The following is a 13,305-nucleotide window of genomic DNA, read 5'->3' on the forward strand; positions in this document are numbered from 1 at the left end:
CTGGGGAAAGAGCTGGGAGAAGGGGTAGGGGAGGGTCACAGGAGAACTTCAGAGGAGGGGAGTGCAGAAAGGGGCGAGTGATGGAGGTGGAGGGTGGGGGGACAAAAGGGAGTCACAAGGGCCTTGCAGGTAGACCCTCTGCCCAGACAGGCCTAACCTCTGCTTTTAACTCCTGCTGCCCGACTAACCAGGAGTCCCTGCTGCCTCAGCCTCCTCGGCGTGGAGGGGCACTCACCTGCAGGACCTCATAGATGGCTTTGCGGTACATGGGCTGCTTGTTGTAGGTAGCCTGGTGGAAAGCGCTGCAGAAGGAGCTCAGCGGCATCAACTTCTCAACACACACCTAGAGAACCAGCCATGTTTCTCCTCCTGCCAAACCCAGCAAGTCCCTACCATGTGCCTGGCAATGGGCAGGTACTGGGGCCTTAAGACTCAGCCTCTGCCCTTGAGAGGACCAGGTAGGTTGATAAGTAATTACAGGATGCTCAAAGGAAGAGTCCAACCCAAACGTGGTGGTGGTAGTGGTGGTGGGGGACCTGAATGCAAGCAGGAAGGGAGTTCTGGAAGGCAGGAATTTGGCAGGTACCCCAGGGCAGCCTGGTTTTCTCCAGGGCTTCTTCCAGTCACCCGTGTCAAGTGGGGGCAAGCAGAGCCCACCTCTCCCACCCCAGTTCCAGATAGAGCCCCCAGCCCAAAACCACAGGCCCGAGGACCAAGACCCATCCCTCCCTGAGGCTCCCACCAAATCCCACGACTCACCACCGAGAACTTGCCGTCTCCAAACCACATGACCCAGCGGGTGCCTTCAGCTGCTCGGCTCCGGCCCGTCATCCACCAAGACACAATGCGGCCTGGCCACCAGGAGAAGCCCCGAAGTTTCCCCCACACCAGCTCCCCAATGCCAAAGCCCCGGCCGTCCTGGAGCCCCAAGGAGCAGAAGTCATTACGCGGTGGTCACGAGGCCCTGCCACCCTGATCCCCCCGTGGCAACCCCAGCCCTGGGCATCTGAGGGTCAGGACAGCCAGGAGGGAGCTCCATCTGAACCGACCAGGACAGAGCAAGACTGGGGAGACGAAGAGGCCTGGGGTCAGGTGGAGAGAGGAGAGCAGGACGGGAAGAGCTGGCAGTGGAAGGACCCAGGAAAGAGCTGGCCGAGGCAGGTGAAGAAGCGAGCCGCTCACCTCGTACTCCGGCTCATCGTCGGCTGCTTTGGTGGTGTTCTTGTCCCCAGCATCTGCCCCCACGGGCTCAGGTGTGGTGGCCACAGTGGGGGATGCAGGGTCGGTGGGCTGCTGCACTGCAGGAGGGCTGGCCTCCTCCACCTTCTGAGACTCGCCAGACCCCTGGTTTTCTTCCACAGCATTCATTACTGCGATCACCTTGGCTTTCTTCTCAGCCTGGAGAAACGAGGAATAGAAGTTACCTTGACCTCTCCAGGTTAGCACAGCCACTTGATACTGGGAGGAGTGGGAGAGGGGGCTCTTATCAACCTCTTTGTGGTCTGGAGACAGTGACAGGGAGGTTAAGGGCAGAGTTCTTTGCTCAGCAACTCAATTGGCTTGCCACAGAAAAAAATGGGAAAATCTGAGGTGGGTTGGTAAACTCAAGTCATTTGGCTGTTTTCCAACCTTCTCTTGTGCCTCTCACGAAATCTTTCTCCATCAGTCAACATCATCAGTTGTCCACCCTCTGACATGGAAAGATTTATTCTATTCAAATAGTCATTGCACGCCTTAGCTCAAACACAGATCCTTGCTCCGTCCTCTTCTATCCTACTTCCCAATCACGAACTGGATCCTCTCGTCTTTTTTTTTTTTTTTTTTTTTAATATTTTCCTGGGCAATCTACCCCTTCTATTCCTGGTCTTGGCTTCCAGACCACAAATCTAGTTTTGTCGTGATGTCTACGATCATGAAATCACTGCTCTGCATCCCCCTCTGCTTGAACACCACGGCAAGCCCTGTCAGAGCTTGCCTGCTCCCACGCTATTCTGGAATCTTAGGATCCTATCAAACGTACATTATCAGATTCATCGCTTCTTTCTACACACACCTTTTAGATCCATCAATGCATTTATTCTTTCAAAAATGGTTTATGGAGAACACACTACAGTTCACGCATCCTCTCTGCCATCCTGAGAAATTCACAATCCAAAACCAATCATGCTCCCATTTGGACAGCCTCCATCCATTCACTGTCTGGCGCTCATCCTTCCCAAAACCTGCTCCAGGATTCCCTAAAGCAGAGCATGAAATCCTTAGCTCTAAGAACCATTCAACCTAATCTCACCCCAGAGACTGAATCTGAGGGACCCATGAACTCAAACTTTAAGGCTCTGCACCTGTTTCCACCACCTTCGGAGAAAAACCTCCCAACCTCAGCATGCCTTTCAATATGACTCCCCAGAGAGTTTAGAACCATGACTGCAAGCCCACCCTCAAGACTACACAAGAGAATGGGCGAGGCACTTGGAGTAGAAGAGCTTGAAGCTAGTCTAAGCTAGATGTCGCAGCATCTACGTTCCGGTCTTTGCCTTGCAACTCACTGAACAGCTGATTCTGGAGCAGTCCTTTCTCATGAGTTGCTCCAACCTAAAAAAGCAATTGATCTAAAGGATTTCTGTTGAACTTCTCTGACTGGTTTAAGAATCGGACGTATCTAAGTATCAAGAATGCCAAGGACTCTCCAAAGCTGTTGATGGACTCCCAACCCCTAGAGTCCCTGGTTAAGAACCTTTGTGCTGAGCCCAAAGGTCTATTGTGTTGTTGATTGATTTTGTTTCAATCTTCCAGTCTTTATCTCCGGCCACCAACCAAACCTACTTCTGGTGGAGTCCTTGAACCCTGGAGATGGAAATCCTAGTTTTTTCCCTAACAGGATTCTAAGATGGGCTAATGCATCCTTCGCCCCCAGCCCACAAACAGCTGGGAAAATGAGCCGGATGCCAGCAGTGGAAGAATGCAGAGCAACTGCTCTTCCCGCCTCTCACCTGCCCTCCCCTTCCTACCATCAATTATCTACCACCCCCTCCCCCATAGGAAGATGCACCTAGGTGTGCACTCAACCCCATCCTCTTCTGGAATCAGCTGTGGCAGCACTACTGAAGCCCCAGATTTGCTCACAGAGAAGCCTCAGGCCTCCTTGAAATTCAGGCATGGATGACTGATCTGGACCACGGTGCTCGCATGGGTGACCCAAAGACCCCGCTGCAGGGGTGATACGGTCCCTCGCCACAACCAGGTACAGGTGGCAGAGGGCGGGAGGAGCCTTCTGAGGAAAGGTGAAGTCACCTGCACAGCAAGCAGCAGCGGGTGGCTGCCGCGCCACCCCACTCCCCCCCCCCCCCCCGCCCAGGGTCTAGAAGGGAGTCATGCCTGATGCCACCCTCGTCACTCCCCCACAGCCCCTTTGTCTCTCTTCTCAACCCCTCCACAGTGAGTTCCTGAACATCATTCTTCCCCCACAACTTCCCCCAGCTTGTCAGATGCTGCTGCTGACGGCTGCTAAGCGCCCCCAACCCACTAGGTGCAGGAGAACACGCACCCAGCAGGGTTTTGGCAGGCGGAGGAGGAGGAAGGGGGCCTCCATCGGGACGAGGCCAGCAGGGGTGGGGGAAGGAGGAAGGGGGTGGGTTAGCAGCAGGAGGCATGAGGAAAGGGGAAGAAGTGGCAGAGACGGTGGCTGGGTGGGGGAGGGGCCTCATTAGAATAGTCTGCCTAGGGCAGTGTGGGAATGCCTTTTTTCCACGCTCACTCCCACCCTCCTCCCCAGGCAAACAATGGGAGAAAGAAGGGTTAACTCAGGGCTTTGGCATTTGGGCTAAAGGCTCGTACCCCCAGTTCACAAGGTCCTACTCCAGAGAGGCCCAGAGATTGGGCAGGACCAAGGAAGACACCACACCACCCCCTCCCACTACTGCGGCTCAAGGAAGCCACTTCGTCTGGAGTTTGTCCAGCCTGGAAAGCCACTGGTAACTCCACTCTAGTAGAGGCAAGGCCTCCCTGACCAGTCCCATCGTCCTGGGCAGCTGTCCCGCCTCCACCTTCCTCTGCGACTCAGGCTGCTTCCCGTTCCAAAGGTCAGAGGTCTGGGCGCCCATGCAGACTCCCCGCTGGTGCAGTGGATCCCAGGCTGTCCCGGGCACCTCTCCCATCACAGGCCAGCGTCAGGCTGCCCCCCCCCCCCGCGACACCCACTGATGTGCCACTGCCCCTGTCAGGGTCACAGCATTCCCTCCCACCCAGCGCCACTTCTCTCTGCTGGTCTGCCCGGTCGCTCCGAGGGACACGCGGGAGAGGAAACTGTCCCTCTCCCAAGAGGCCACAAGGCTGGCATGGCCCGAGGACAGCATGGTCCACCAGCCAGGAGCACTGGTCAGCAAGGAAATGCCAACGAGCCATCAGCCAGTTAGCTCACCAGAGGCGCTGCTTGCAGCCCAACTCCTGGTGGCCCAGCTCCCCTGGGCCAGGGCCTGCCCCCCAGCCTTCAGGGACTCCTGCCCCAGGTTCACACGCTGGGGCTGCTCTTCTGGCCCCTGCAGGGCCAGGTCCCACCTGAGCGCAGGGAGGAGTGGGGGCTTGGGGCTCCTGCGGCGGGAGTGGGTGGGACGGCGCTAACTCAGCATCTCCAGAACTCGGGCCAGGCAGAGCGGCCAGCTCCTGCGGGCCAGGGAGGCATACTTTGACTCTTCTCAAATCCAGAGGGCTGCAGCTGCCCAGAGATCCTCCCACCGGCCCCTGCCGCCTCCCCGCCCCCAGCCTCCCCAGGGCTCCGTCCAGGAACCTACCCATAAGGCCAGGTGCAGCCCCTCTGTGGTCCGGCTCAGGTGTGAGCCCCGGCCCTGAAGCTCTGTAAGTAGCTGCCCGTCTGGGGGGAGGGGAAGGGGGCGATGGGGCTGGGGGCGGAGGGGGCCAGGGAGAGGGGGAGGGGGCAGGCGGGGGGGAGGGCTTGAACATTTTCTTTGTCTAGAACTCCAGGTCACGTGGGCCCCGCTGGAGTGCCTGGTTGGCTGCGAGCGGGCCGGGGGAGGGGGCCGGCTCTCAGACGCTGGCAGTGGGCCAGCCCCTCTCTGCCGTCCGAGGGGCGCGGGCCGCCGCCGGGGCCTGGGGGCGCGGCTGGGCCTCCGCCCGTTCCCAGGACCCCGCCCAGGCCGGGCCGGAGGCGGCGCCGCCCCCTCCTCCGGGCCGGCCCGCCCTCCCCCTCCGCCCGGACTCTGCGCGAGCTCCGAGGGGCGCCGTGGGGCGAGGCGGGGAGCCCGCGGAGGTAGGGAAGGGGACCGGGAGGGAAGGGGCTGCTCTGCAGCGGCGGAGGTAAGCCGGGAGCGCGGAGCGGGCCAGGAGCGCCGGCCAAAGGAGAGAGGAGGTTGCGGACAGCCTGGGAGAGCCAGGAGAAAGTTGTTAAAAGTCAGTCTCTCGGAAGCACAACCAAAAAAAAAAAAAAAAAAGAAAACAAGAAAAAGCTTACAGATGAGCGTAGAGGCCCAGGAAGCTGTAGGGAAAACTCAAAGCACACAGAGGCGGACAGAAGACGCCTGCAGAAATTGGGAGCGCTCCAGAACAAGAAGTGCTGGGGAGAGGGCTCTCCTCTTCATACTACAGGTGGATAGAGAGGGGTCCCTTAAAAGCGTGCCTTGAGTTCAGGCTTTGAAAAACCTCTTCCTGGCCAAGTCCCTGGGTCCCCTAGGTCACTCAGGATCTGCGCTGAATGTCCCATTTTTCTGTGTGGTGGGGGGAAGGCACACTCTTAAGTTAGAAGGACAGCAGTTTCTCGTTCCTGGGCACAATCATCTGCAGCTCAAGAAGACCACATTCCTCTCCTGGAGCCTCCAGGTAGGGCCTCCACCAATTCAAGCTCCCTCCTCCCAGCAGAGGCCCCTCCCCTCAAGGAGACACATACACTCTCTCTCACATACATGCGCGCGCGCGCACACACAGACACAGTCTCCACCCACATCAGATAAAGCAGCAGACCCTCCTGGCCCTGCCAATCAAAGAGTTGACAGATTCAACTAGACTTGGAGAGATAGTAAAAGGTCATTGAAAAACATTTGTGAAGATAACTGTACCACAAATACCAAGCCCCATGGACCTGGTTGGCTTGAAAGCCAACAAAAAGTGGCCAGTATGAATGATAAATGAAGTTAAGGAGGGCAGTGCAGAGCAAAGATGAATCAGATCTGGAATGAGGTAAGATAGGAAGGAAATAAGAGATGGAAGACTGAGGTGAGAGAAAATCCTTGCCCACCTCCACCTGCCACATCCTACTACAACTAAGGCTAAAGGGTGCAGAGAAAGAGGTCAATGGATACAATCTATAGCAATGAAGACTAACAGCAGACTCTGAGAATACCAGATGGATTGGATATTTTGGAAAGATCAGCCTGGTTTCAATGTGCACAGTAAATTGGAAGGAAGAGCAGAGAAACTGAAGGTAATTGCTCTGGGCAGCAGAGGGCTGTTGAGCCAATAGCACTTTTAGGAAGGTCTGGACTTGGGTTCTGGTTCCATTACCATGACCTTGAAGGAGTCACTTAACCCCAAGAAGTCAGTTTTCTCATTTGCAAAACAGAAGTGATAACATCTGCCCTCCCAGGCTCTGGAATACCAGCATCTCTTAAAGAGATGATGCCCCAGGTGCCTGGCTTCCAGCCACAGTCAGCTGGGAACATACCAGCTGGCACCGATGATGGTGATGCTGGTAGAATGAGGTCAAGAGCTGTGCTGTGAAGGACAGCCCTCCCATCCCTCCTGGGGCTCAGCATCCTTCTGAGAGCCATCAGAGCAAGCAAGCCCTGAAGAGGGAGAAGGACACCACATCAGAGGACTTTCTCCAGATAATACTTGGGGAGTTCAAACTTCCCTCTCCCCACCCCAACTGAGGCCCAGAACCCATACAGCCAGCAGAAGGAGCCATTCCACAAAACACAAGCTCTTCTGCTCAAACCATCTTTCAACCCAATCAAGGTATCTGGTACAATTTTTCAGAAGAGCCCCATGCAGAGATGAGAAGCCCTGAATTTGTGCCTCTTGCCTGCTCTCACCCTTTGAGGAATGCAATAGCACTTCCTTCACTTCATCTCTCGCTGATGTCTCCTCAGCATTCAAGGCCTGTACACGAGGCCACTTTAGGATACTCCCCCCCCCCGCCCCCCCCCCCAGCCTCCTCTCAAAATGAAGTTTCTGATCTGGCTTGGCTGGCTCTTTTTAAAGATATTCTGTCTCCTTTCTGACCTCTCCTTTTCCATTACTACGTGGCCATAACACCTTAGACTCTATACTCTTTGGTCTTGAGACTCCTTCAGATGGTGCTAATGATGCCTATGCGTGCAGCCAGAACTCAAGGTGTCAGAATGGAGAAAGGCCATCAGTTTCACTTCCTCTTGGCCCACTTAAAGTCTTTCCCTCCAGCTGCCAAATTTCCTTATTCTCATCTTTTAAAATTAAGCTCAAATTTTACCTCTTCCACACAGCTCCCAATTTAAACAAAAGAAAGCCCAAACTCAAAGTTGTCCTATTGCCAACCTCGGGCACCATCCCTCTATCTGTAGCTATGTGGACAGGAAAGGTTCCCTTCCCTTCATGAGTCACTCACAGAGTCATGTCTTCTTCATCCTCAGTGGACAGAGACAGGCCCCAAACAGAAGAGACCTCAGATTTAGGACAAGGGGTGACTTTAACAAAATGTCAGGAAAAAGCCAAGGCAGGTTTCAAGGATCCTCAGGTCATGTATGTCCTTGACCTTCCAAAGCAACCCTCCTGGTGGTTACTGAGCTAGGTCTTTTTTTTTTTTTTTAAGTTTATTTATTTTTTAAGTAATTTCTACATCTATTTTTTTATTTTTTTAAATATTTTATTTATTTATTCATGAGAGAGAGAGGGGCAGAGACACAGGCAGAGGGAGAAGCAGGCTCCATGCAGGGAGCCCGACGTGGGACTCGATCCTGGGACCCCAGGATCACACCCTGGGCCAAAGGCAGGCATTAAACCGCTGAGCCACCCAGGGATTCCCTAATTTCTACATCTAACGTGAGACTTGAACTTACGACCCTGAGATCAATCCAACTGAGCCAGGTCTTTTGATTGTGAGATAGGTCTTTTGATTGTGATAAAGATAGTCAACCTGAAATAGGAGGGTTATATAAAACGAGCCAGGTTCTTAGAAACGTGATAGAAGTACATTGAAAGGGGGGAACTCCTGGATGAAAAAAAGAGCTGGTGGATGTCAAGAGCCTAAAAGAAGTGTTGGAGAGGAAGTATCCAGGATGCCCAAAAGAGAGAGTGACCTGAAAGAAAGGGCACATTTCCTGTATGACAGGCAGAGAGCAGGGATTTAGCCTCTTTTAAGGACACCTGACTCTTCACCCTGACCCTGGATTCATCAAGCAAACTTCTAATCTTAATTACATTTTTCCAGTGACTCTGATACCCATAAGTTGCCAGAAGGCAAGAGGACAAGTATCAGGATCTGTGTAGCAAGGACAGGTCCTGTTATAAATCGGTAAGTTTAACAACCTGGTGTACATCACTTTCCTGTGTTTCCGAAGAACATGTTCACAGTAAGTGTGGTTAATCTGACCTTCCAGCTCAAAGAACTGAGATGAGGCACTACTAGGCCATGAGCACCCCCGCACCCACCCCGTGCCAAGAGCAGGAAGTCCCACATGTCAAGGTGGGAATGCCATATCTGTTGGGCTGATATTAACTCAAAGTTCAGTGTTCTTTGGTCTGCATTGACATGAAATCCAGTGCTGGAAGGAGGGGTGGGGGGGTTATGTGACTTCTATCAAACAGGATATTTAACTACCTGAGTCCCTTTACTCAAAACCAGAGAAGTTATGATCCCTATGAAGCCACCTGCAAAGCCCCACATCGAGGAGTCACGGCATATATTTATTACCACATAAGCTTTCCCAGCCATCCCAAGGCCAAGGAGGCTTCATCCCCACAAAAGGCCATGAGATCAAAATGGATGTCTCTTCTGATCCTTCCCTTCTCCTGCCTACAGCTCTAAAGCCTTTGTGCTGTGCAATAGACTCTGACTACCTGCTGATTACAGGCAACACTCTGCGTGGCATTCAAGGCCCCCACGATCTGCACAGCACTTACATCACGCAGCCCACGCTCTGCCCACTCACTTGCTATTCCCAAAATATGCCCTTTCCCTGCCTCTGTGCCTTTGCTCATGCTGTTCCTTGCTCCTCCCCTGCAACTCCCACCAGCCCCAATCCTATCTATCCTTCCAGGCTTGGTCCACCTCCACCAAGAAAGTTTCTTTAGACCCAAACTGTCCAACAGGGTAGCCACTCACAGCATGTGCTATTTCAATTAACTAAAAGTTCAGTTCCTCAGTTGCTCTGGCCACCTTCCAAGTATCCAGGAGCCCCGTGTGGCTGGGGGCTACTGTCCTGGATGGCATAGATCTTTAAAACATTTTGATTGCCGCAGAAAGTTCTGTGGGACAGTGCTGCTCTGGCCCTTCCCCCTCTCTTACCCCCACAGAAAAATGACCCTGCCCCTCCTCCGCCTCACTCCCATAGCACCTTGTAATCCTCTCTCTTAGCACCTGCCAATATTTGCCCACTAAGGCGATTGTGTACTCATCTTTCTCCTCCACAAGATTAAAAATTCCTAGAGGGCAGGGCCTGGACCTTAGCTTCCTATGGAAGCAGTGTGGACTGGAGCTCCTTGCACGCTGTAGAGGATTTAAACAGTGTTTGTGGAACGGAATTCAACATTGTCTCGGGAGCCTCATCTGGAATCCACTGCCCAAGTTCCCAATTGGGGACAGATACTTTCCAGAGCAAAATTCTAATAGGTGCTAAGAGGTCCAGGCCTAGGGCCCCCCAGAGAGGCCAGAATCTTTGTTTGCCTATTCCCCTGCAATCCATATGGAGGTTGCAAGCAAATGACCAGGACTGGGCTGCTGGCAGTGAAGCTAAAAATAGCCACGGAGCCAACAGCAAGGAGTTAGCAGGACTTGTTGCTAGGGAGACCAGTCACAGAGAGAGCAACTAAGCAGGAGAGAGTGTCAGACCTGCACCTGGAGAGCAGAGGCCATAGTTGGGGGGGGGGGGCTTGAGGTTGACAGGGGTCCAAGGCTCCCACCTAGAGATGGTCTGTCTTCTGGCAGCTCCTGACTAATGCTCTAAGTGGGGCAAATGTTCCCCCTGTCCCTCAGTAACCCATCTCCATGGAAACCACCATTACTGGGGTGAAGTACCAGCCCCTGGAAGGGAGGCCTCTGCCTAGAGCTGGTTGTTATGGCAACATTACCCCCCCTTCCTGTCATTCTCTGTCTCTGGGCTTCTCCTGTGGGGGAAAGGTGGGGGCCTGGTCTTGGCTTAGCCAGCGTGACCAGGAAACACCCGCTTCCTGACAGGAGTAACCTGCAAGGGGCTCTTCAGAAGCTCCTGGGAACCAAGCAAGGCTGGTCAGTCTTCAGCACAGGGCAGAGCTTCCTTTTCTCCCTGCAAGGGCCCTGTGGATCTTCTGGCCAGGAGAGTCCCAAAGTCGGTTGGGTTTAATTGTATTAGGATCGCCCAAGGAGATTTTCAAAAATATAGATTTCTGGGCCCTGAGGAGATCAGCAAGCTTGCGGCAAGGCCCGGGGAATCTGTTCAAAAACCTCCCTAGGTAATGCTGATGCTTGCCAGATGTGGAAACCACTAAAGGCCCTGGCTGTCCCGGTTACAAATGAGGAAACTGAAACCCACCCAAAGGGTCAGAGCCACTAACTGAAGAGGAAGCGGTCTGGAGAGAGGAAGGGGTAGGTAGAAGAAGATGCAGAGGTGAGCTCCCCCAGTGCACGTGTCTGAGGTGAGGCCGCTCCCCTCCTGCTCCCCTTCAAGCCAGAACACGCTCTATCTGCTGATCCTCGATTGTGATTTAGAACTGAGCCTCTCGACAAGCCATCCCCTGTAGCACAAAGCAGAGGTAATGGGGCTGGGCAGTCTGGTTCCCAGAGTGCACAGCATGGTGGCAGTCCAGGCAGATGATCTGGGCTGAAAGAAACTATCCTCCTTCGGAAGCAAACCAAAAGGGTCACCATGGCAACCTGCAGTGTGCTGGCCTGGTTGGGCTCTGGGCCATCTTCCCAAACTTGGGCCCGAGGTGCAGCGTTCAGCAAACGCAGGGGGGCTGGGGCACCCCATCCCCCTCGCCAGCCTAAAAGCCCACAGCAGAGCTGTGCTGTACTCCCCAGGGAGCCAACAGCCAAGCCTGCCTGGAAGGCACCCGGACAGGACCCCAGAATCCAGGAGCTTGGCAGTCCTGAGCCACCTGCAGTAGCTGGCGGGAGGGGGGTGGACACTGCGGAGGTGGGGGAGACTGGCCTCCACGCTTCTGTTACTCAGCCTAATTGTGTGTCCAAGACCCACCGCACATGGAACCACAGCCCTCATCCAAGACAGCATGCAATTAGATGGTAAATTATGTGGTGGGGATGCTGTCTCCGTGTGCTGAAGGAAATCAGAGACCAAGATCAGTAAGGGCAGGAACGGGAGCGTGACAGGGGCTGAGCTAGGAGTGAGCACAACCTCCCAGGGTTTTCAGACAAGAGAGGCCAGATCTTTAGGGGTGTCTGCAGTTGCCTGGGCTCCCCAGCAGATGGAAGGCAGGGGTGTGAGGCATAAGCACAACAGGAGGGAGGAGGAGCCCTGGCGCCCGCTGCACAGTCCACACACTCAGATGTACTCTTCTGAACTGGGGAGCGATAGAGGGTCAAGGAGGCACCTCCTGGCTGACCCCTTGCCTCATTTCTCCCTACCACGACCCCAAGCAGCCTTCACTCCTCCCAACCTTGTCGTTGTCTCCAATCACTGCTGCACTTCCCTGATGCTGTGTGCCTGGAAGCCCCAACTCAGAGCAGCCTTGAGGCTCCTGGACCTCACTGCACCCATCTGCCTTCTTCTTCCCTACTGCTCCAGGTCTGCTCCAAAGCACCCATCTGCCTTCTCCTTCCCTACAGCTCCAGGTCCGCTCCAAAAGGGGAAGGCTTCCCCACAAGGCCAGCTCTCTCCTCCGGATCACTTTCATCCCCTAGATCAGAGCCCTGGGTGTGCAGGGCTCTACCTCAGAGAGAATAGAGGGCGGGGTCTGGGCAGGGAGCAGGGGTACAGGTGGCAATGTTGCTGTCCCCATGGCCTTGGCCACGTCAACACAAGGAGTGGGATGTGAGGTCTCGGCCTGAGCAGAGGATCACAGCTGATGCCAGGACTAGCTTCAGTAGGTGCCTAGCTTCTCTGGCTCCTGGTTTCTGATCAGTCTGATGGGACCACCAATGTCTGCTGAATATTACAGGGAGGACCGAAGGAAGGCAGGGAGGTGCACCATTTGAGAAGTGGAAAGAACCCTATGTCCAGGTGGCCTGAGCACTTGTCGATGTTGTCACTTGGCTTTAGAAACCTGAATCTAAAGAGAAGTGTGAGGGGTATGGGTCAAAAAGAACCTGGTAAACCCAAACAGACTGCCTTCCCCTCCCCCACCCCTGCTCCAGGCCTGGGGTCAAAGGGAGGGGCCTCAGGGACCACCATTCAGATTCAGGCATGCAGACCCTCTCAAGTTTCAGAGTCCTAAGAGTCCTAAGAGGAGCCCCAGGAGGAGTCCGGCAGACTAGCATTGCGGTAAACTATTGCTGAAAACAGCAGGAACGCCTACCATCTCCATCCCAAAGGGAAAATTTGAATTCCTGTACCAAGTCCTTTCCGGTCTTCTCCCCCCCACCCCATGTTTGGAAACAGTTCCTTAGCTCCGCCTCAGACTCGCACTTCTTTCCTCGCTCAGTTATTCCCAGATCAGAGAGTCTCACCTTGGCTGTACAGTAGAAATCACCTGGAGTGCTTCAGAAACTCCGTGGGCCAGGGCCCATCACTAAATTCCAAATGTAATGAATCCCGAGGAGGGGCCCAGGCAGGGCCGGTTAAAGCAAGACGGAATTCCCAGGTGATTCTAAAGTGCACAGAGACACACCCTGCCCACCCCCCCACCCAACGATGTGGGTGATATAATAAATGCATCTTTTGGGAAATCACTTTCGTACCAAGTTTGGTTTACTCTGAATCATCCAAAGCTTGGTGGTTCTCAAACTTCTAATAAGCCACAGAATCATCTGGGAAGCTAGCTAGAAAACCAGCTTTCTCAGGAACCACGCTAGAGATTCTGCTTCCATAGGTTCCAAAAGGGGCCTAGGAATGTGCCTTTTGAATGCACTGCCCAGAAGCTTCGATGCAGTATTATTACACCAACCTGCCCTTTAAGACACACTGAATTCTAATGGCATTTTCGTTATTTATGAAGCAAGCCCAACTC

At 54.1% G+C, this 13,305-nt stretch overlaps 1 protein-coding gene across 1 annotated transcript in view; it reads right to left on the reverse strand.

The window, feature by feature from the left end:
• DNMT3A (DNA methyltransferase 3 alpha) overlaps positions 1 to 13,305 on the reverse strand; it is a 105,401-nt gene that overhangs the window by 19,060 nt on the left and 73,036 nt on the right. Inside the window, 3 exon segments of the mRNA XM_055327179.1 lie at positions 236 to 343; positions 760 to 918; positions 1,183 to 1,398. Coding sequence (XP_055183154.1) covers positions 236 to 343; positions 760 to 918; positions 1,183 to 1,398 — 483 coding nt within the window.

Source organism: Nyctereutes procyonoides, unplaced genomic scaffold, assembly GCF_905146905.1.
Source record: "Nyctereutes procyonoides isolate TBG_1078 unplaced genomic scaffold, NYPRO_anot_genome, whole genome shotgun sequence".
In the NCBI taxonomy this organism is placed as follows: domain Eukaryota; kingdom Metazoa; phylum Chordata; class Mammalia; order Carnivora; family Canidae; genus Nyctereutes; species Nyctereutes procyonoides.